General features: G+C 27.3%; 1 protein-coding gene across 29 annotated transcripts in view; it reads left to right on the top strand.

Annotated features, from left to right (window-relative positions):
- The window catches only part of LOC142318879 (serine/threonine-protein kinase MARK2-like), a 385,326-nt gene extending 363,978 nt beyond the window's left edge, over positions 1-21,348 (top strand). For 27 of the 29 annotated variants that reach the window (XM_075355485.1, XM_075355493.1, XM_075355492.1 and 24 more), the window contains 3 exons: positions 2,524-2,556; positions 6,505-6,613; positions 10,977-21,348. In XM_075355485.1, coding sequence (XP_075211600.1) covers positions 2,524-2,556; positions 6,505-6,613; positions 10,977-11,195 — 361 coding nt within the window. In that variant the 3' untranslated portion in view covers positions 11,196-21,348. The remainder of the gene's footprint in view (positions 1-2,523; positions 2,557-6,504; positions 6,614-10,976) is intronic. The other 2 variants (XM_075355470.1, XM_075355476.1) reach the window with 2 other exon arrangements.
- The last annotated feature ends 213 nt before the right edge of the window (positions 21,349-21,561 follow it).

The raw sequence follows: 21,561 nt of genomic DNA, 5'->3' as shown, positions 1-21,561 counted from the left end.
ACTCAGGATCAGCAGGCTCCTGTACAGAGTTGATAAAGGAATTTTTTTAATATAGTTTTACGTAAATTGGTTTGAAGGTCTTTTAGATTGTTTGGTCATTTTTTTTAAATAATCTTCAATTACTGATTTATCAGTTTTAAGCTAGAGTATTTAATTGCTTAATATTACCAGGTGTGTAAATATAACCCACCGGGTTGGTCTAGTGATGATCGCTTGTTCCCAAATCAGCTGATTTGGAAGTCGAGAGTCCTAGTAAAGTCATTTATTTTTACACAGATTTGAATATTAATCATGGATACCAGTGTTCTTTGGTGGTTAGGTTTCAATTAACCACACATCTCAGGAATGGTCGAACTGAGACTGTAAAAGACTATACTTCATTTGCACTCATACATATCCTCATTCATCCTCTGAAGTATTATCTGGAAGGTAATTACTGGAAGCTAAACAGGAAAAAAAAGAAAAGGTGTGTAAATATGAAACTGGAATTTTTGTATCAAAAATACACGTTTATTGTATGAAAATGATGATGGACAATATTTCGCTAGCTAAAAATTTTTCTCATCTCTCTGAAAGTTTATGAATGCCACGCCAAAATAAAACTGTTGTACTTTTGAGACAAACCAGTCATCGTGCCATTTTTGTACATTTTTATAAGAGGTGAAGCGCTGCTCACCAAGTGCATGTCCCATCGATGCAAATAAATAGTAGTCAGGCAGAGCCAAGTCTGATGAGTAAGCCACATGCGAAAGTATTTCCCAACTGAACGCCTCAACCATTTCCTTGACCGGTTTTTCTGTGTGTCATCATGAAGCAAAATCACTTTGTGTTGCCTTTTTTGATATTCTGGTCGTTTTTCACGCAATGCTTGATTCGCATCGGATCATTTGTTGTTGGTAGCATTCAGTATTAACGGTTTCACCAGGTTTTAGCAGCTCATAATAGATCACACCCTTCTGATCCCACCAAACACAGAGCATTGTCTTCTTTCCATAGCGATCTGGCCTTAAAATCAATGTCAATGGTTTGCCTGGAGAGTTACCCATGATTTTAAGCTTAGGATTCTCAAATTGTATCCTCTTTTCATCTCTCACAATTCGATGGAGAAATGACTTTCTTTTGTACCTGGCAAGCAGCATTTTGCAAGTGGTTTTTCGGTTTTTTTGCTGTCTTTCATTCAGTTGATGTGGATCCCATTTTCCCATCTTCTGGATCTTTTCCAAGGCTTTCAAACATATGGAGATTTGGAGAGTGGCATATTTTCATGCCACTTTACATACTAATGTTCACAAAAATAATTAAATTTATGGTATTTAATACAGAACAATTTGATCGAATTCTCTTGCTTTTAGCCTTTTTTTTTAAGAGTTACAGTATTTCTTACTATTAACTTTCTAGTTTAAAACAAATTAAATTTATGTGCGTGGTATTTCTATTTGAGTATATTTTTATTCATGTTCTTTTGATTATATTGACATTTGTTAGCACGCTTCATCTGTTTGTGAAGAAGACTGTGGCATTACTATTTATTGTTTTCTTAAAGGTCTTCATTTTATTTCACATATGAAATCATTTACAACCCATTCTAATATAAATGAAACTGATGATAGTTTTAATTTTAATCACAGGACCATATTGAACCAATTTTTTTTTTACCTTAAATAATAATCTAATAATAAATAATATATATTATTTTTATTTTAAATGTAATGTACTGACCGTGGATTGTTGTCATGCTTCATCTAAGTATGTTACTTAATTCAGTATGTAATGTTTGTACATTTCTTGATTTTGTATTATGAATTAAAATACTCTGTTACTGTACTGTTCTCTGATTATCGCATTTCTTTATAATGGATTTTGCAACTATTATTTTGGCAATAAATTTATTGAACTTTAATAATTTCACCTCATTTGTATAAAAAAGAAATTAAGTATTAGCCGATAGGTATTTTTAGAATAACTTTTCTTCTACTTTCATATCCATGTTAATGTATGATTTGTTGCCCATTTCTTTGTTCTTTTGTACTTTATTGTGTGATTAATCACTCAGTTTGAATGACTGCTACAATAGAGTTCCAATAAACCAGAGAAAATAATTTTTTTAATGATTATTGAATCTGATTTAACTTTTTTATACTTTTTCTTGAAGAATATTTGTGGAATCACTTTTATGCTGTTTTTTTTTCTATGCATTTGTTTAATTATAATTTCTGTTAATATTTTAAATATTAAAAATTCAATTTTTACCAGAAATGTTCTTTTTGCAATATATCATTATTTAGTTTTGTCCCATAGTTACGCTTAGTTGGATTTTGTTTTCAAGCTGTATTAAAAATAAACTTTAGTGTATCATTTTTTTAAATTGAAATAATGATAAATTGATTAGTTTGTATCCTTTTTTAGTTTATTGTTTGTTGTAATAAAATTTGTTGTCAGTACAGTTATACCTTTCGCATTAATTTTTTTTCCTTTTTGTTTTTATTGCATTTTTTCTATTTTGGGGTTTGTTTTTGTTTTCAGACCAATGGATCCAGTTCCAAAACATGTAGTTAGGTATGTTACATTTTTTGTTTTGTGTTTTGTTTTGTTACATTTCATGCACGTATTATTTTAACAGCATTTATTTTATTAATTTATTTTATTTATCTATATTTTCAGTATTTACATTTTAATTAAATATTATCTTTTATATTCAAATGAAATGAAAAAAAATTAATAAAATTCTGATTGACTTAAGAAAAATTCCTCATATATAAGTTAATCCATAGTACATAATATTTTTAAACGTAATTTATTTTGATTAATCTTGATTTTTTTTTTCAGCTTAGAATGCATGATTGGAGAATTAGAAATCAAATAGTGCATTTTTAAATAGTTTTTAATTGATCTATAGTGTAGTAACTGAGGCATGTCACTTATGACTTATACAAACAGCAGTTACTATACACTAGGCAGTTTTAAAACATGATTTTAATATTTATATGATTTATGCAAACAGTATTATTAGACATTTCTGTTGGAAGTAGTTCAGTTGAGGGATATGCAAACCATATTAGGCAGCATGAAAACATTTTGTGTTTGCATGTTCCCTCCCCTACATGTAATTTCTTACTGCGATTTTGGTAATGAACAACTTTATAAGTTGGTTTGTTTCATCATGAAAAATGTTAAACTTTTCTGTTTAATCTTATATTTTTTATCACTGAGGTGAAGTGTAAGGGAAATTCTAATTTATTATTCGCAATTACTGTTTATCAAATTAAATATCTATAGAACATCTTGCAAAAAAAAGCTTGATTTTATGTATGGGTGAAAATAAGAAAATACATTTCCCATTGGTAATAATAATCATAATGAATTTAATGAAAATGGAAAATTTACAATACAGATTAAATTAATTTTTTATGCCAAAAAGTACTCGAGGAAATAAGATTGAAATTCATGCTCCAGTACATCCTTCAGAAGATATTTTATAGTGTAGCAATGGAAGAATTTGAATGTTTATTTAGACTCTATTTATCATCATTAAAACAGCTGATGGGTTAAGAGTTAACCCTAGAGGCAAGTAAGTAGTTAAAAAATTTATCGGTTTTCTTATACAAAGTGGACTGTGGTGATAACATTGGCAAATGGACAATTTGAAAAATTGGAAAGCGATAAAAGCAGTGATAATCATTAAAATAGAGTAAAGACTTTTCTGCTTTAGAATGAGGATAGTAGTAGCAGTGACCAAGATTTAAGTGAAATTGAAGAAGTAGACAGAAATATTTTTCTAAATGCTGGAGAACAAAAAAATATTCAAGAATAATTGGGTTAGATGAAGAACTCAAGTATACAATATAGATAAAAAAAATAGTGTCCAGTTAATATAGATGGGAATTTAATTTGATAAAGGCATATGTAGAGAATTCTAGTAGTGAAGATTAATCGAGAAAATAATGAATGGAAAAAACTTTGAATCATCACCAAGTTCACTAATATGAGCAGGAATTAAGTAAGTAAAATGAAGCAGGAAGTAATGGAAAAAAATTCAGGATATTAAAAAAATTTCAAATGGAAATTTTTTTTCCATTTGAAATTTAAACTATTTTTTACTTTAAAATAGTTTATATAGTTTTTGTAAGAAAAATCTGATCACAGATTTTTTTATACTTAGTAGTAATATTTTTGAAAGATTTTGTTGTATCTTCTTAAGCTTCCTTTTTTGTACGTGTATGTACATGTGCATATGTACATCCTCACACATACATTCACATATCACATGCTTATACATATAACCTAATTATATCAGTTCAAATTAAATATCTTTTTTATTTTATTTATAGGCATATTTTTTTCAGCTGTGTTAATAAGTACCGAAGTTAAATAACATCAAATATAATTATATAAATGATGTAACTATTTGGTTTTATGCCAACAACCACTCTTAAAATTTTCCCTATCCCTCATTAAGTTTAGGAAGAACTGAAAAAAAGTAAAACAAATTTGGCGTAAATAAACTGTTTTGAGATAATTTGTATATTGAATTATTTCTCTAAACTGATGCTTGACATTTAATTATTATTTAGTTAATTTTAAAAATGATATTGGTTTGTTGTGTTTTAGACTTATTTATAGTAGGTTGGTGAGAGAATAGTTTATTTTACAAAAAGAAAACTGATGATATTTATTATTGATAAAGAAAGATTTACTGCTACCGTGTAAAATAATTTGTTTGGCCTTCCCAGTATCATCAGTGTTTTGGTTGTGAAGCTGTATGCTATTAATAAGGCCTTAAATATAATTAGCCTGACATTTCAACATGTACTTGTCTGTTCAGATTCCATGAATGCCTTACAGGTGATTAGAGACGTGTATTCCAGACACCCTGTCGTCTGTAACATAAACCTGTTATCTTGAAATGACTTAGTGTAACACAACTGTGAGCTTCTGCTGGATCCCAGCCGTATTGGAATTTCAGGCAATGAGTGTGCTGATAGTGCCGCTAATCATATTGTTTCTGATGATCTTTTCTGTTTTCTGAAGAGGGAATCCCAGATCCCCCTGAATAATGGCATCCGCAGATGCCACTCATCACGATAAATGGCCAAGTGAATGGAATATACTATCAACAATAAACTTTGTCCTGTTAAGAATACTATAGCACTGTGAAGCTCCTCATGTAGGAATAATCGTCAAGAGTAGATTATTATTTGCAGTTCGCGAATAGAGCATACTGATGGATATCTGAAGATTCAGACCGATGCACCCTTTTGTATTCACTACGACTGCCAACTAACTGTACACCATATTCTTGTGGATTGTGTCTGCTATGCTGCATTGCATCAGAATTTTTAACTAGGGGCTAACTTCTGAAATATCTTAAGAAACAATGAGATGATGTTATCGAATGTTTTACAGTTTCTTAGGGCCATGCCTTTTATTCAGATATTTGAGTTTTCTGGTATGTGTCAGCTATTTATGCCATTTAGCATGGCAGATGATAATTTATTGTTTTAATTTAGATAACCAATGTAATATTCCATTATTAATTTTATTTTGCTTTTAACATATGTTGTATGCATTTTCAATTTTTACTGTATTTTTATATTACTGGTTTTTAGTTTTTAATGTAATTTTTAGTATTTATTTATTTACTATATAAATACTGATCCGGCGCTGATGATACTTCGTTGTGTGCCCAGAAAAAATGTAAAACAACTAATTTTTAGAAGAACAGAAAATTCATTATGATTGGAATGGAATTCTAAATTCTTATAAATTTTTTTTATTAGCTGCTTTTAGAAAATGATTTTAGAACAAGTAATAAAAGTTATGCGAAATTTTAAATTAGTTTCTAAAAATTATGCTGTAAGCAGAATTCACATTTTGCGTAGATTGCTCTTAATATGTGTAATTCATTTCAAGAGATTACAAGGGTAATAAAAAGTTAACCCGATTTGTCAGTCACTAAATGTGAAGATTCCTAAATAGGACATTTTGACTCAAAGTTGTCTAATCAAACCACTCAAATATCAGATTTTTAATTAAAACAGGTCCCCTTAATTTTACTATTGATCCAGTGGCAGGTGGGGTGGGGTCTAACCAAAACCAGTGAGTGGGTCTAACCAATCCAGTGTTCATGGTAAGTAGTGTAAAAAATACCAAAAGAGGGATTATAAAATAAGGTAACACCCCATAAATGAAGTGTACTAGGATACTCAAATACAAGTACAAGAAAACTCAACCATCCACACAATCGCGTAGTTTGTTCAACTACTCAACTGAATTATTGGATTTATCCAAACATCTACTGCAAGACTAAATTAGAATTATTAATTTCTCTGATTAACTAATTTTTCTTTTAATTTCGTGATGCCCTGGTAAGCAGATTGACAACAATATTGCAAATGTTTTGAGTTTTAGCATTCTTCAGGAGCATAACGTTTTACTTATAGTGTGTGGACAATTTATTTCAGCTTCAGACTTTCAGTAATGTAATGTTAAAACTATTTGTTTCAGCAGTACAGTGAATGATGACCAAGTTAAACCTCGTTCTCTCAGATTCACTTGGAGCATGAAGACAACTTCTTCTCGTGATCCAAACGAGATAATGGCTGAAATACGAAAGGTATCAACACACTTATTTATATGAATCAATATTTATATGGTGTAAGTGGCAATGTAATAATGTAATGGTACAAGATGTTTAAAAAAAGATCATTCTGTGTTGTAATACCATATTCCTCACGTTAGTATAAGGGAGAAATATATGTATAGATTATCTATAGAAAAATAGATCAGAAATACTTAGCTTCTTGTTTAGCATTTTTTGCATTTTTCAATGGAAATTCATATTTCAAGAAAAGTAAATATATCTTAATGAAGTATCTCCTTATCTAATAAGCACATGTTTTTACATTTTCAGTTTCAGAATTTTTAATTTTTTTTTATCATTACAACCTTGTCTGTGCTTTTACATATGTATTTTAAAGAGGAAAATAAGGTAGATGAAATGATAATTTAAAAAGTGCCATACTTTGCCTGGAGGCAAAAATAGAAAATCAACTAATCTGGTAGTTAAATAAAAACAGTTTCTGGTTGTATTTAAAAAAATAAAGTTTCACTTAGCTAAAATTGGAATTTTTAAGATATTAGCTAATTAGATATATTGGGATATACTGCCAGAAACTGTTTTTAACTACTAGATTAGTTGATTTTCTTAGCTAAAATAGTAAGTTGCCTAATTTTATACATTCAATGTCAGGAGAGTAATTTTGTAAAAATATTATTTTATTGTTCTTTATGTTGTTCATAGTTTTAAAGTGATTATAAAACGTGCACATGTTATTGTTGTATGTGTTTTCTAATTTTAAAGCAATACTTTTTTGTTAAATTGTTCTTCGGGCTTTTGTACTACGTTAATTCTTGATGGCTTGACATTCATATATTTAACACAAGATACTGTCAAACTCTTCATATACCAATGGTTAGGCTGGAGAACACGAGAAAGTTATCAAGCAAGTGGTATTGTTTTGGTAAATAAACTGCCACACGAAGTAAGAGCCAGAACCTAGTCAATATTTTTAAAAGGAAATTATGGGGATGGTTGGTTGTTTTGTACCCCTTTTATGAAATTGGAAAATTCTTGCACATTGAGACATCTCAAATCCAGTGAAGTGCTTATTCTACACCTGTTACATACGTATTTCTGTTTGGTTTTATGAGAAAATTATACATTATTGTATTCTGTATCCATTTAAATTTTGTTTTATATTTAATATGAGGACTAAAATATTGTTGAATGTTTCTTGTTTTTGTATAATTTGACATATATTCAAACTATAGTTTGATCAGTAAATAAAGGTATTTGTTATAGAATTACTTAATTGATTCTTGTCTATTGTGCTGTTTGTGAACGTTACCACAGTCAAATTATGTTTTTTTATACCCCACCAATAAAGTTTTCAAGGTATGTTGATCCTGGACACTCAAGTTAAAGTATAGCATACAGAAAATGTCTCTTTTTTATGATTTAAGGATTTATGATAACTTTTTTTTTTTTTAATTACAACCTAATGCCAAAAATTTGTAAATTAATAATAAAACATGTAAATAAACTAATTGTAGTTAATATTTATTTATTTATTTAGTAGTGTAGAGTTCATCAAAATTCAAAGATGTATTAAAAATGGGGATGGAAGTAAAACTTGATAACTTTTAAGTACTCATTTAGTCATGTAAAAACAAATACTTTTAAAAAATATCTATAATAGTAGGTAGTCGAAAAAGTAGTGAGTCTTTTGCGTTAGTGTCCTAAATCTCAGGGTATATGAGTCACAGTGGGTCAAGCCAATTGTCATTAGACAGTTAGCAGTTGAAGCTAGTACATGTGTAAAAAGTGTTGAAATTCTTGTACTCAGATGTAAGGTATTGCACTGTGAAGATGAGTGAACTTTCTGCAAAACTGCGCTACATTTTATAATTCTATTTCGATTATGGTGCAAATGCTGCCCAGGCCTGTGTAGAAATTTGTGCTGTTTAGGGCAAGATATGTTATCAAAACCAACAGCCAAAAGATGGTTCAGTCGCTTTCATTCTGGAAATTTTGTTGTTCAAGTTGCTCCTCATAGTGGGTGATCAATCACAGAAAAGGTGACTAATATTCGTGCAAAAATGGAGGAAGATCTACATGTAAGCAGTCTTGACATCACCAAATAGTGTTAAACCATTTGGAGAAAACTGGCTACAAAAAGAAACTCAATGTTTGGATGCCACATGATCTGACTTAGAAAAATTTACTCAATCAAATTTCTATTTGTGAATCTCTACTGAACGCAATGAAATCAAGCCATTTCTGAAATGGTTGATCACAAGTAATGAAAAGGGTATAACCTATGACAACAGTGTGCAAAAAAGATCATAGTTGAGGCTAGGAGAAGCTCCACAGTCTGTGGCAAAGTCCACACTGACACCCAGGAAGGTTATGCTGTGCATTTGGTAGGATTGGAAGGGAATCCTGCATCACCAGCTGCTGCTGCCAGGCGGAATGATAGACTCAGACCTGTACTATCAACATTTAATGCAATTGCATAAAGCAATTAAAAAGAAACAGCCTGAACTGCTCAACAGAAATGGTGTTGAATACCATGCTAACACCAGACCATGTACATCTTTAACGATCCATCAGAAATTGAGAGAATTTACTGGGAGTTTTTAATTCATCCACCGTATTAGCACCATGTAACCTGGTACAATGAGACTATCATTTGTTTCAGTCTCTGCAGAACTCCCTGAATAGTGTTAAATTAGTTTTAAAAGAGGCCTTTGAAAACCACATGTCACATTTCTTTTACTAGTAACCACAGAATTTCTATAGCGATGGCAATGGGATTATGGTGTTGCCAGAAAAATGGCAGAAGGTCATCAAAAGAAAATGTTACATATGTGGTTTCAATCTTATTTTCCAATGACAATAAATGTATTCTCAATTTTGGCCATTAAAAGCTCAATATTTTTTAGACAACCTGATATATACAAGGTTCAAATATAAACCAGACTTTTGTCTTCATGTCTTGTGTATGAATAAAAGTGAGATGACACAAAGGATATTGATGGTGGAGATACGGAGAGGGAATGGATGCTCCAGTGGCTTGGCATTTGCGTGCATATATCTTCTCAGTAGCTTCATGTCAGAGCAAGAGGTTTCATCATTGGTTGTGCAACATATTATCATGAAGTTACTTATGAATTAGTATGTTAAACCTTCCAAAATTTTTATTCGACAGCATATGCAGTTAGGAGATGTGATGTCATGTAACAAAGTCTAACAACTGATCCAGAAACTTTAAAGGAGGCGTGAAACTAAAAGACAGTTACAATAGGCATTGCAATGATTGTAACAGATTACAACATTCGATCAATCTCCAACTTGATTGAAGATTGTCACACTCTTACAGTCAATGAAATTGCTTTGGAATTGGGTATCTGTCATGGAAGTGGCCATTCCATTATTACAAACACCTTGGATTTCGCAAAGTCTGAGGAAGGTGAGTTTTAGGACTTTTGACCAAAAATTAGAAACAGGTTCAACAAGAAATTTTCCAAAGGCTGCTGAATTCATTTTGATGAGAGAAATATTTTTTTGCATCAACTAATCATATTTGATGAGACATAAGACCATCATTACACTCATGAGTCAAAATTTACGACTTTGGAGTGGATATCCTTGCCTGTAAAGGTGAAAACATGTCCATCAGCGGGAATAGTCCTTCCAACCAACTTTTAAAATTGGAAAGATAGATGTATTACACATCGATTTTCTCCATGAATGTTGCATTTTGAAAGGCGCCATCAGCCAATCAAAGATATGATTCTCCTTCACAGCAATGCCAGGCCTCACACAGTTGTTAACACTCAGGATAAACAGGATGAAATTTATTGTGAAACCTTAGAATATATCCCCCATACAGTTCAGATTTATACTTCATCTTTTTTTTGTTTGGATCATTGAAGTAGGCACTGGGAGGACATCATAGATTCCAGACTTATGATAAAGTAGAGGAGTGTGCAATTGCCTTTTGACTCATCTCAAACTTTTTATGAATAAGGGATCCACAAACTCTCCACACACTGGGTAAAATTAGTAGAACTTCAAGGAGACTGCATAGAAAAGCAATAAATATGATTTTGATCTTTATCCTAGCATTTAATAAATGTTAAAAACAAAAGTATGGTTTATATTTGCCTGACCTTCATAAACAATGTAACCACATATTTCAGTGAGCTGTAACATATCTCTTCTATTACAATTTGTTAGCAAGAAGCTTTCATGAATTTTTATTGTGTTTTTTAGTGTAAATATATTACATCTGTTGATTGACTTTTTTCTGTAGATCTGAAATAGATGGATACTTACGAATCATTATTTACATTCAAATAAAATGCATCATTTGTACTACTTGTGAAGTTATAGCTAATTTTCTTTTTTTTAGGTTCTTGATGCTAATAATTGTGACTACGAACAGAGAGAAAGATTCTTATTGCTGTGTGTGCACGGTGACCCTAACACAGATTCACTGGTGCAGTGGGAAATTGAGGTATGCAAATTGCCTCGGCTTTCTCTGAATGGTGTTCGATTTAAACGTATCTCAGGAACATCAATTGGTTTTAAGAACATAGCTTCAAAGATTGCAAACGAGCTCAAACTGTGACTACTGCTGGAAGAGTCAGTAGACTGAAATACTGCTGCAGAAACAGCCTGCTCCAAGTCTACACGTTGATGCAGCAATGCTTATGATTCATTTGTGTCAATATGTAGGTATATCAGACATCTTAGAGCAGGCAGATAGTCGCTATATAATGGAGTCAAAATCAGTTCATTAATTTTTCAAATGGCTCATTTACTTCAAGGACATTTTCATCGATTTGAATGTTATAATAATTCAGACGTTAACTTTTTTTGTAGGATAAATGATTATTATCTGTTCTTTTGTAAATAATGTGAAATCAACAAACTGAATAATTAATTAATATTTAAAAAACTGAAAGCATCCAATGTTACGCTTTCTTATCGGTTGCTGTTATGAATTATAATAATAATAATAATCATGATAAAAAATATTTAAAAAAAGAAAATTATTTTGCACTGTTACTATTGAAATTTTGCTTCATTAACAGCTTATAATTTTTATACTTTTTTTTAAAAAAGAAAACCATAAGATTTTCTTTATAGCTAACACATTTGTCACATCGAAATTATTAAGTGGAAAGTAATGTAAAATATACAAATAATCTTTATTAAAAGTTTCTCATGGTTAGAAAATATTTTAAATCTTAACTTGATGAATCCTGATTACCGATGAACTACACCTTGTACATTAATATAACATGTGATAAATATTTCATACAGAAATGTTGATTCAACTTTTAACAATAACTAACTAAAGTAAATAAAAACTGTTGTATGTACATATTGTACTTAAATTTCTGCTGGTTATAATTTGAAAGTAAATGCACTCTTGAAAATCAGATTTTGATACTATGTAAAAGTAGAATGCCTTTCTTTTGTTTGAATTATAATATAATTTTTCTTATAAACATATTACTCAAAAGGTAATAAGTCTAAAATTAGAGGGTTGTAAACATATTTTCTCAGATTTTTTCTTTTTAAAACGTTGACTCAATAAAAAAGAGAGGAAAATAGATACCTATACAAATGACATAATAATCACTCCGTGCCTTTAGCTTATGTTTCTACATTATCATGTACGCTTTACTTCTGATATTCTCTTCAGAAATTTTAATGCTTAACATAAAATTAATAAAAGGCCTGGTAATAAAAGTTACATTTCACAGATTGTGTGTAACCATCATTCAAAATGTAATAATATTTGTATTAAAAAGTTAGTCACTCTTATTTAAATAAAAATATTTTAAAAAATACAATTAAATATAAGTAATTAATAATCAGATTAGTGAATGAAAGAGAATAAAATTTGTGATTTTATTTAATTATGTATTTTCCAATCAGATAAATTATTAGTTTTTTCCAAATATGTTATATCTTTCTTGTATGTATACAGTATACATTACCATTCTTAATGTTACCTAAATAACTGTATAAAAGATGATTTTTAAAAAAATCATTTTGTAATACAATTGATTTATTAATAATTATGTATAAAGTAGTTATAAAACTACCATTTTGTACATTTTTTTATTTTCATATGCATAAGTTGTTTCTAATTTTTTTACGTTAGGTTTTTACTTATGAATTTTTCCTATGATTCAGTAAGAAATTATTTTGTTTTATTATTTCTTAGTAAATATTTATTATTGTAATTATTTTTGATTTGTATAAAAAAATTAGTTTTTCATTATATATCTTATAAGTGAACGCATGTTTTATAATGCTCATTTTGACTTATTATATATTTTTTATGCTATATGTCTTATTTTATTATCATCTGCCTAATAAATCTATTCCTTCATATAATTATTTTTTTTATATATAAAGCTTAAATGTGTGTACTCAGGGAAACAACGTTCCAGCAGATAATAGTCGGCCTGTCCTATCGCGATGTGTAAGTAGTTTTTTTATTGTTATGGTCAACATTTCTGTTCTTGTATAAATAAAACATGTTTCTTAGTTATTGTTTAAGCGGAAGATACTTACTGTTTTTATTATTAAAATAATTGTTATCATTATTATTATTATAATTATTATTATATTATAATTATTAATATGTTATTATTAATTAAAAATGAATTCTAATACAAAGTGGTAAACATAATTATTAAATAAAAAAAATTATTATTTTAACCATGAATATATTTAAAAAATAAAAATCTTAGTTAATTTTAGTTAGATTTTTAAGTTGTAGATAACATGGGTGCTTCTTTTTTGTCTCTACAATAGAAAATATTGTGTAATCAAGTGTGTTAGTGGACAGAGAACAAGATGAAGTGGTGATTTTTATTAAAGTTAATATTAATTATTACGACTGTATATACCGTACATTATATAAAAATTAATAAATGAACTGTTATCAAGTAAATAATTATTATAGATGTAAAAAAAAACCTGAGCTTAACCTGAGTAATGAAATAAAACGTCGAAAAACACAAAAATGTATGCAAGCTCTATATGTATATATATTATAATTTGTCACTGAATTTATGATATGATATTGATAATTATTTATATATTGTGAGCGCTATTAAAAAAAAATTAAAACAAGATTACTCAGTTTTTAGGGTAATGAAAAAAGTGCTTGAATTAAAAATTGCATTGGGGTTGTCAATAAAAATGGAGAAAGCATGATATTAAACTGTCTTTTTCGTTACAATTTTTGTTTCTTTTTTTCTATGTAGATAATTTGGCAATTTACTTTTATAGAATTCATTTGTCGTAAAAAGTGATACCATACTTAGTATTATAATGACAAAATAATTTTATTTAATTTATTTATATATATATTTATATATATATATATATATATATATATATAATATTTATTTATTTATTTATTGTTTTATTTTTTCAATAAGGAATGCTTTCTTCATTTTTAAAGTAACTTTAAAATTTCTTTATTTACATTTTACTTTCTATTTTTCTTTTTTTTTTTTTGCTTGTATATATTCATGTTTTAATTTAGCTTTTATTTATATTATTAGTAACAGTATGTATAATTATTATAATTTTTAGTATGTTGTATAAAAATACATAAATAAATTAATTATTAATTAACACCATCTGGAATTTTTCTTATAATTTATTTGAAAGATGATTATTTTCAGTTTATTGACATCAAAGAAAACTTAATTTTGTTATCGATTTAATTATTAGTTTTTCAGATATTTTGAAGTAGAGTTATTATCACTGTTTAATTAAAAGGAAAGTATGAATGAATAATTAATATTCAGTGCATCAATAGTTGTGATGAATGGGTATTGTTTATTAATTGAATTTTGAAAGTATTATAAAGAAGACAATATTAATTATTTTTCATAAATTGGAATAAATATTTAAGTTTTCGCCTTTCCCGCACCACATTCCGTGTAAGTAATTAATGGAATGTATTTACTACAGTTGTGAATAAAAAAAGCGTTTATATTGTCTGTGTAGTTTAAACTCCAATGACAATATATTTTTTAGTAAGTGTATTTTTTAAATGTAATATTTTTTATCTTTGGTTAGAAAAATCTTAACAGATATAAAGTTAAATTACTAAAATGTATTAAAAGAAATCAAAACATTAAAAATAAATTATCTTTTATGTTTTTACTTTAAAACATAAAATTAATCTGTTGTTACATTAAAATGTAAGTTTGTTTTTATTTTATAAAACATTTTATACTTGCTGATTACTACCAAACATGACTGCAGTAATAACTTAATTGCTAATATAATTTTCTTTAAAATTTCTTAATATTGATGACACATTTCATTTCTGAAAAGGTAATAATGCTTCCTACATTTGCAAATGTATTTTTAGCATAAAAATAGAAAAAAGTGTCAGATTATGTATATATATCTAGATTCCAGACTACATGTTTTCGTTAAAAATGTTTTTGCAACTATGATTTGTGATAGCTGTGCTTGTATACCACAGTTTTTCATTATCACAAAACATGCAGTAAACTCTGCATTAGTGGTAATAGGGAGGGTTGTAAGTTTCTATTCCTTGAACTGCTTACACTTACGGTAATACTTATTATATCATCTTCTAAAAAAAAAATTCTTTAATTTTTGATTTCTATTGCATTGGTTGCATTAGCATTGCAAGATGAGCAATATTTTAATATTAAACATTTTATTAAGAATATAAAACACCTGCTGCATTAAAAATTATTTTTACAGTAAGTAGGTATTAAATATAAACTTAAAAATAGAAATAAATGTTTACTTTATATGTTTTGTAAGAAATTAACAGTGTTTGCTGGTCTGTCAGGTGCTCAGATTCTTTTAAAAAAAAACTGATTTGGAAGTAAAAAATCTTTTCCAATTTTAATTTTAAAGTTTGCTCGTGTGAAATTTTCTATAACATAGTATAACTATGTATTTGCTTTTTAATTGTATTTTTAAAATGCTATTAAAGGTTGAAAAGAGTTATACTTCACAGAATCCTAATAGATGAAAATGTATATAACACCACCGGTTAAATAATAAATTATTGATGTAAGGTAATAATTTTGTCCACTTATTTTGTGCCTTAAGCTGATTGGCTGGCCATAATTATTCAGTATCTTGTATAAAAATTAAATTCAATTGGTATTAATAATAATTTATTTTAAAATAGTCAAACATAATTAAAAGTAATTTTATTATTTTTATTAAAAAAAGATTTTAATTCATTGGAAAAAGTTAAAGTTATGTATTTATGTAACATAGAACATGCAAATTTTGCACATAATTTTTAATATAGACAGTTTTATGGAAATACTGATGAGAATAAATTAAAATTCATTAATTTTAATTATAAAATTTCTGTTGATTACATTGAAATACCTTAAGCAGCATTATTATTACAGTATAATTATAATATATTAAGCATTGAAATACTTAAGGAATTATGTAATTGTTAGCCTATCAGATAACAAAAATTTTCATAATATACACAAGGTCTTAAGTAAAAAAAATTAACAATCTCAATTGTGTTGCATGAGCATTTTTTTTAAATAAATGATTGTGTAATTTGTTTAGCTTTGCTATTATTATTTATTCTTTTATGAGTTTGATGTTATTTTTTAATAAGTTCCAAATGACCAAGTTGAATAAGTTTCAATTGACTTGTTTTTCTTCTTCTTCTGGTAATTTTATCCTTTTTTTATCGTTTGAGACTTTTTTTGATTTAATTATAAAAATTATGTTAGGTTTTCTGTTATAACCCTATTAAAATGAGCAAAAAAGGAAGCATAATTTTTTTTTTTATATTCTTAAATGTGATTGGAGTGAAATTATGCTTTAAAAAATTAGGTATTGTTTTAAGTTCTTAATAATAAATTTCAAACAGATTTTTTTTAAATAGTAAATTAATTTTAATAATATTTTAAAATAAAAAAACTGTTGTAAATATCTTTCTTAATTTTCCCCCATATTTTAAATAGTGTAGCATATAATATATATGAATTACTTTTTGAAATAATAGAAGTATTAATAATAATAATTATTACTTTAATTTTTTTTAATTTAAATGTTAAAAAATTCTCTATTGTAAAAAATTAATAATTATTTTAAATTAACTTAACATTTAAAATCCAAAAATAATTTACTGTGTAGATGTGTGAATTTAATTTGAACTTTTTTCAAAAATGTTCTTTTTATTGTTATTAAATTGTTTCTAAAATTTAAACCATCATAATAATGATGATTCATGTTTATGGTTCCACAACAATGTACAATAAAAATTTTCTATCACTTTTTGTGAATTTTTGGCGGAATATTTTTTTTCTAATTTCACTTAAGAATCATAGTCATTACATTATGTTTTATTATTTTCTGATATTGTTGGCTCTTAGTTTTATCATAAGATTTTATTAATGGTGAATGTTTACAAAACTAAATGTGCAGTTGTTCTATTGGGATGTTAACAATGTTTTGTATTATAATTTTAAGTTATAATTTTTTTTTTCAAATAATTTAATTTCACATAGATGTAATGTTTTCCCCGATTGTCTTTTAGTGATGAATACAGTTAATAAAAAAAAGAAAAATATTAAAAAAAATAAGTATAATGTTTGATATTTTATTTAGTAGAGAAAATAATACTCTTGTTTTATATTAAAAGATCTGTTAAGCTGTTGATAACTTAAAAAACTGTTATGACCATTAATTTTTCTTGTCTGTAAGTTAAAAAATATTGTTTATTGTCATATTATTATGTGTCTTATTATTCAGTGTCTGGAATATAAAAATTTGTATCTTTTACTGTATTTTATTCTTGTCTTTAAACAATATTATCAGAAGTATTTACATAAAAGTATTATTGTTGGAATGTTCGTAGTAAAATCATTATTTAGTTAAGTATTTTACATCGGAGGTAGACATTATATCTACATACCATTCTTTCTTTGGTTCCAAATAAAAAATATTAAAAGTACAGTAAAATCTCTTAAGTGAACTCCTTCAATTTTATAATTTTTTCTAACGTAAAGAGTTCTCAGTGTTAAAGGAGGTTCTGTTGATTTCATTTAAAATTGTTTACACTGCAGTGAAAATTAAAATTGCATCAAAAGGTTAAAAATAAAGGTTTGTTCCTATTTCTCAATTATACTTCAGTATAATTGAATAATAATTTCATAATATCATTAAATTATTATTATTAAATATTATATTCAGTATAATTTAATAATATTATTATTATTAAAAATTAAATGTACAAATTATCTTTTATCCACCATGACATATGCGATAGCATCCTTACCTGCTTCACTAAAAGTCCAGTGTTCAATTCAAAGGAAAATTTTTTAGCCAACTTTATAGTAGTCACATGACCTAAGTATTAACGCAATTTAAAAAAATTAAAATAGATTTAAATTTCTTTGTATAAGACAGTTTTTTGTACTGTGGCTTTCTAATTTTGCAGATGTAAAGTCTAACTCTGTTTAATGCAAACTACATGAAGTCATATCCTCACTGCATCAAAAATGCAATGGAATTGCAATATATATCATTCATAAATGTTACAGTATACAACAACAAAGTTTTAGATATTTTCATATTGGGTAGAAATCTTTCTTATTCCAGTTACAGAAAATATTGTGTAGTAATAAATTTAATTTGGTTTGAATGGCCTATTATTCAGTTGAATATTGTGAAAGTAAACAGTCTTTCAAGTAGGGAAGTTAATAGTTGTGGTAATTTGTATTTATTAATATTTAAACTTGAACTTTACTAGTAAGGCATGTTCACTTCAGAGGGATATCCAGGTTGAGGAGTTTTACTGTATCTAATTAAATGATTATCCAGAGACCTAAGTACTGAAATATATAAATATTTACTCATTTGTTATCAGTTGATATACTTTTACTTTATTAAGCAAGTTAGTTTTATTATATTTTTCTTTGAATGACTAATTTCTCTATAGTTTTCATTATGCAGTTACTTATTGTTTTTTATCATGTCGCAATCTTATGCGTGTATCTACATACATAGCTAACACATTCTTAGAAGACTTCATGTTTTATTTTACTTATTTGAAATTTATTTCAAAGATTTGAGAACGATCACTTAGTTTCAGCTAACACATAAGTACATTTTATATAAACATATATTTTCACATAAAATAGATATAATTGCTAATATGAGGATGGGATGAAAAGTTTCAGGCCTGGATAAGAAAACAATATTTTTCTGGGTACATTCTGATTTATTTTTCATCAGTCACCCATAATACAATTCGTACACCATTCCACAAGAGTGCTTATGCCAGTTTGGTATGTCAGTTTCCCCACTCCTTAAAATAACCATCTATAACTTTATTATTATCAATAACTTTATTATTGGTTGAAAATATTATATAATATCAATAATATTATTATTGGCATCAATAACTTTATTATTGGTTGAAAATCTTTTCCCTCGAAGTTATTTTTTTTTTTTAGATTAGGAAACCAGTGATAGTCACTAGGAGCCAGATCAGTCTCATCAACCATCATAAATTGACATAAAAGTTCCTCTGGAATGCAGCAAAAGAGCACAAGACAATTGCTTGAAATGTTTTTCAGTATTGTTTTTGGTTGGACTGAGCAAACACAGCACTTATCTACAGCACAACTTCATGTCCAAATGTGTTCATACAAAATATTGCACACATGTTCTGCTGACATGCCTACAGACTTTGCTAAGTTCACTGTCACTCGGCGATTTGCCAAAATGATTTTATGCATTTTTTTCTGGCTTAATCACTTCAGAAGAGCATCCATTGCATGGTTCATCATTAATGATGCTTTGACCCATTTTAAATTCAGCAGCCCAGCATTTGATTGTTGTACGTGATGGAGGAGAGTTTCCCAATGTTGTATCAAGCTCTTCTTTAATTTCCTTTGCACTTATGCCTTTCAGAAAAAATTATTTAATCACAGCACAATTTTTCAGTTTTCCCAGCTCAAAAAAGCACCCTAATTCTTCACTTTGACAGACTAAACTATACTCTATGATACAGCAACTTGAAACTCTTATAGTAAACTAATGAACAATGGAATCATATGACGCCATCAAGAAATTAAGCTTACTAATGCTATCTCTGTGTGAGGCCCGGAACTTTTCACCTCACCCTTGTATTTCTCTTATAATTGTACTAATGTGTGTTTTAAGATGGTTTATTTATCCCAATAAGGTAATGTATCATTGTAATTTATGTTGATTCTAATTATTTTAACCAGAGAATTCTTTTTTTAAGTTTTTGGTAAAATCAAGATGAAATATATAAAATCTAAATCAAAAGAAAGTATTACAATAATTTTTAAGTTTGTATATTTCCTTTATAGATACTTTTGTTTAAAAATAATATTTTTTTAAACAATAAAATTATTTAGTTTTGGATAGCAATTTCAAATTGCATGTTTCATGTGTTGATAATGAAACTGAGGATATTGAAGTTAACATTATGTAATCACAATAAATAACATTATTTCAGCTTATGACAGGTTTTTTTTTTATATGTATTGTAAAGCTACATTTTCTTTTTATTTCCTTTATGTTAGTTTGATAAATTGTAAAAAAAAATTTTTGAATAAGACTATTTAAGGTTTATGTTTGTATGAGTTGAAGTGCAGAAATTGCAGTAGTTAAAGAGTTATTTTATATTTGTACAGATTGAATTTTAACTAATCTTAACTTTCATTTGTTTTATGGTAAATATTTTTCTAACATCAGGTTTTCTTTCATTTGATGAAAAATATAGTCGATTCTTATTTTTGTATTCATTTGGGGAGGAAGGAAAATTGGAATTAATGAAGTCATTAGATTCATCAGTAAATATTTTAAAATGACTTCTTTTCTTTTGAAAAGAATTCTCTGTTTAAATTTTTGTTTTATTTTTTAAAAGAAATTAAGTTTACTTCTTTGCCTGAATAATATACAAATAAGTATATTTTTATCAGTAAGTTTTAGTTTTGATTTTTGTAACAATTTAATTTATATTCTTTATTTTAATGAAGTGCACAAATTTAAATTTTATTAATGTAGAATTCCCAATGCAATATTTTAAGATTAACTTGGCCTATAAAAATATTCAGATTTTTCTTTTATAGACAAGTTTATACCCTTTTTTATTATTGATCGGCTGTTAAAGATTTATTATTGCTTTATAGACTACATCTATCATTAGTGATACTATTATTATTTAATTAAAAATTGCTTTAGCTTAAAATTCTAATAAATTAATGTACTATTGTAATTGTTATAGTACATTGAGAAACAACAAATGATGAATTTTTATTGGTCCACTGCTGTTTTTTTATTGTTTAACTCTGTGATCATGTCTTGTTATAAAAAAAGACTTAGTTAATGAAGCTAAATCGATTTGATAATACAAAAAACTTTGTTCAATAAGATAGCTATACCGGTACTGTGTTACAAGTGTGAGTGAATGTGTAATGTGTGTATGTGCTTAGTTAAATCGATATAAACTCGATACATAATACTTCTATTTTATTTATTATTACCATTGTGCCCCAGTCTTTTGAATTATTGTCTTCAAGTTAATTATTAATCTTATAGAGAGACTGTTTACATGCTCAGTTTGAGTCATTGTCTTGGTCTCATATCTTGCTCTGATATTTCAATAAAACACAATTTGTGATTTTATTTTTTATTAAATTGCAATTGATGAAAGGTGAAGGTATGATTGTAGTATTAAATAAATTTATAATAAAAACAACTGTCATTATGATTTATACTAGTAATTGTTCCCATCTGTAATTTATGTAATCCTCCCTGTTTTAAATATCCTTACTTTATGCTTTGTTTTATTTGAAGTAGCACAATGTATGATTTTTGTTTATATTCCCAAATGTTTTTATCTTTAATCATTTTGATCGGTTTGATGTACTTTTATCTCTTGCTAATTGTAT

Source organism: Lycorma delicatula, chromosome 2 (assembly GCF_047948215.1).
Source record: "Lycorma delicatula isolate Av1 chromosome 2, ASM4794821v1, whole genome shotgun sequence".
NCBI classification, from domain to species: domain Eukaryota; kingdom Metazoa; phylum Arthropoda; class Insecta; order Hemiptera; family Fulgoridae; genus Lycorma; species Lycorma delicatula.
Note: the sequence above shows the minus strand (reverse complement) of the source record. Positions and strands in the feature narration are given on the sequence as shown.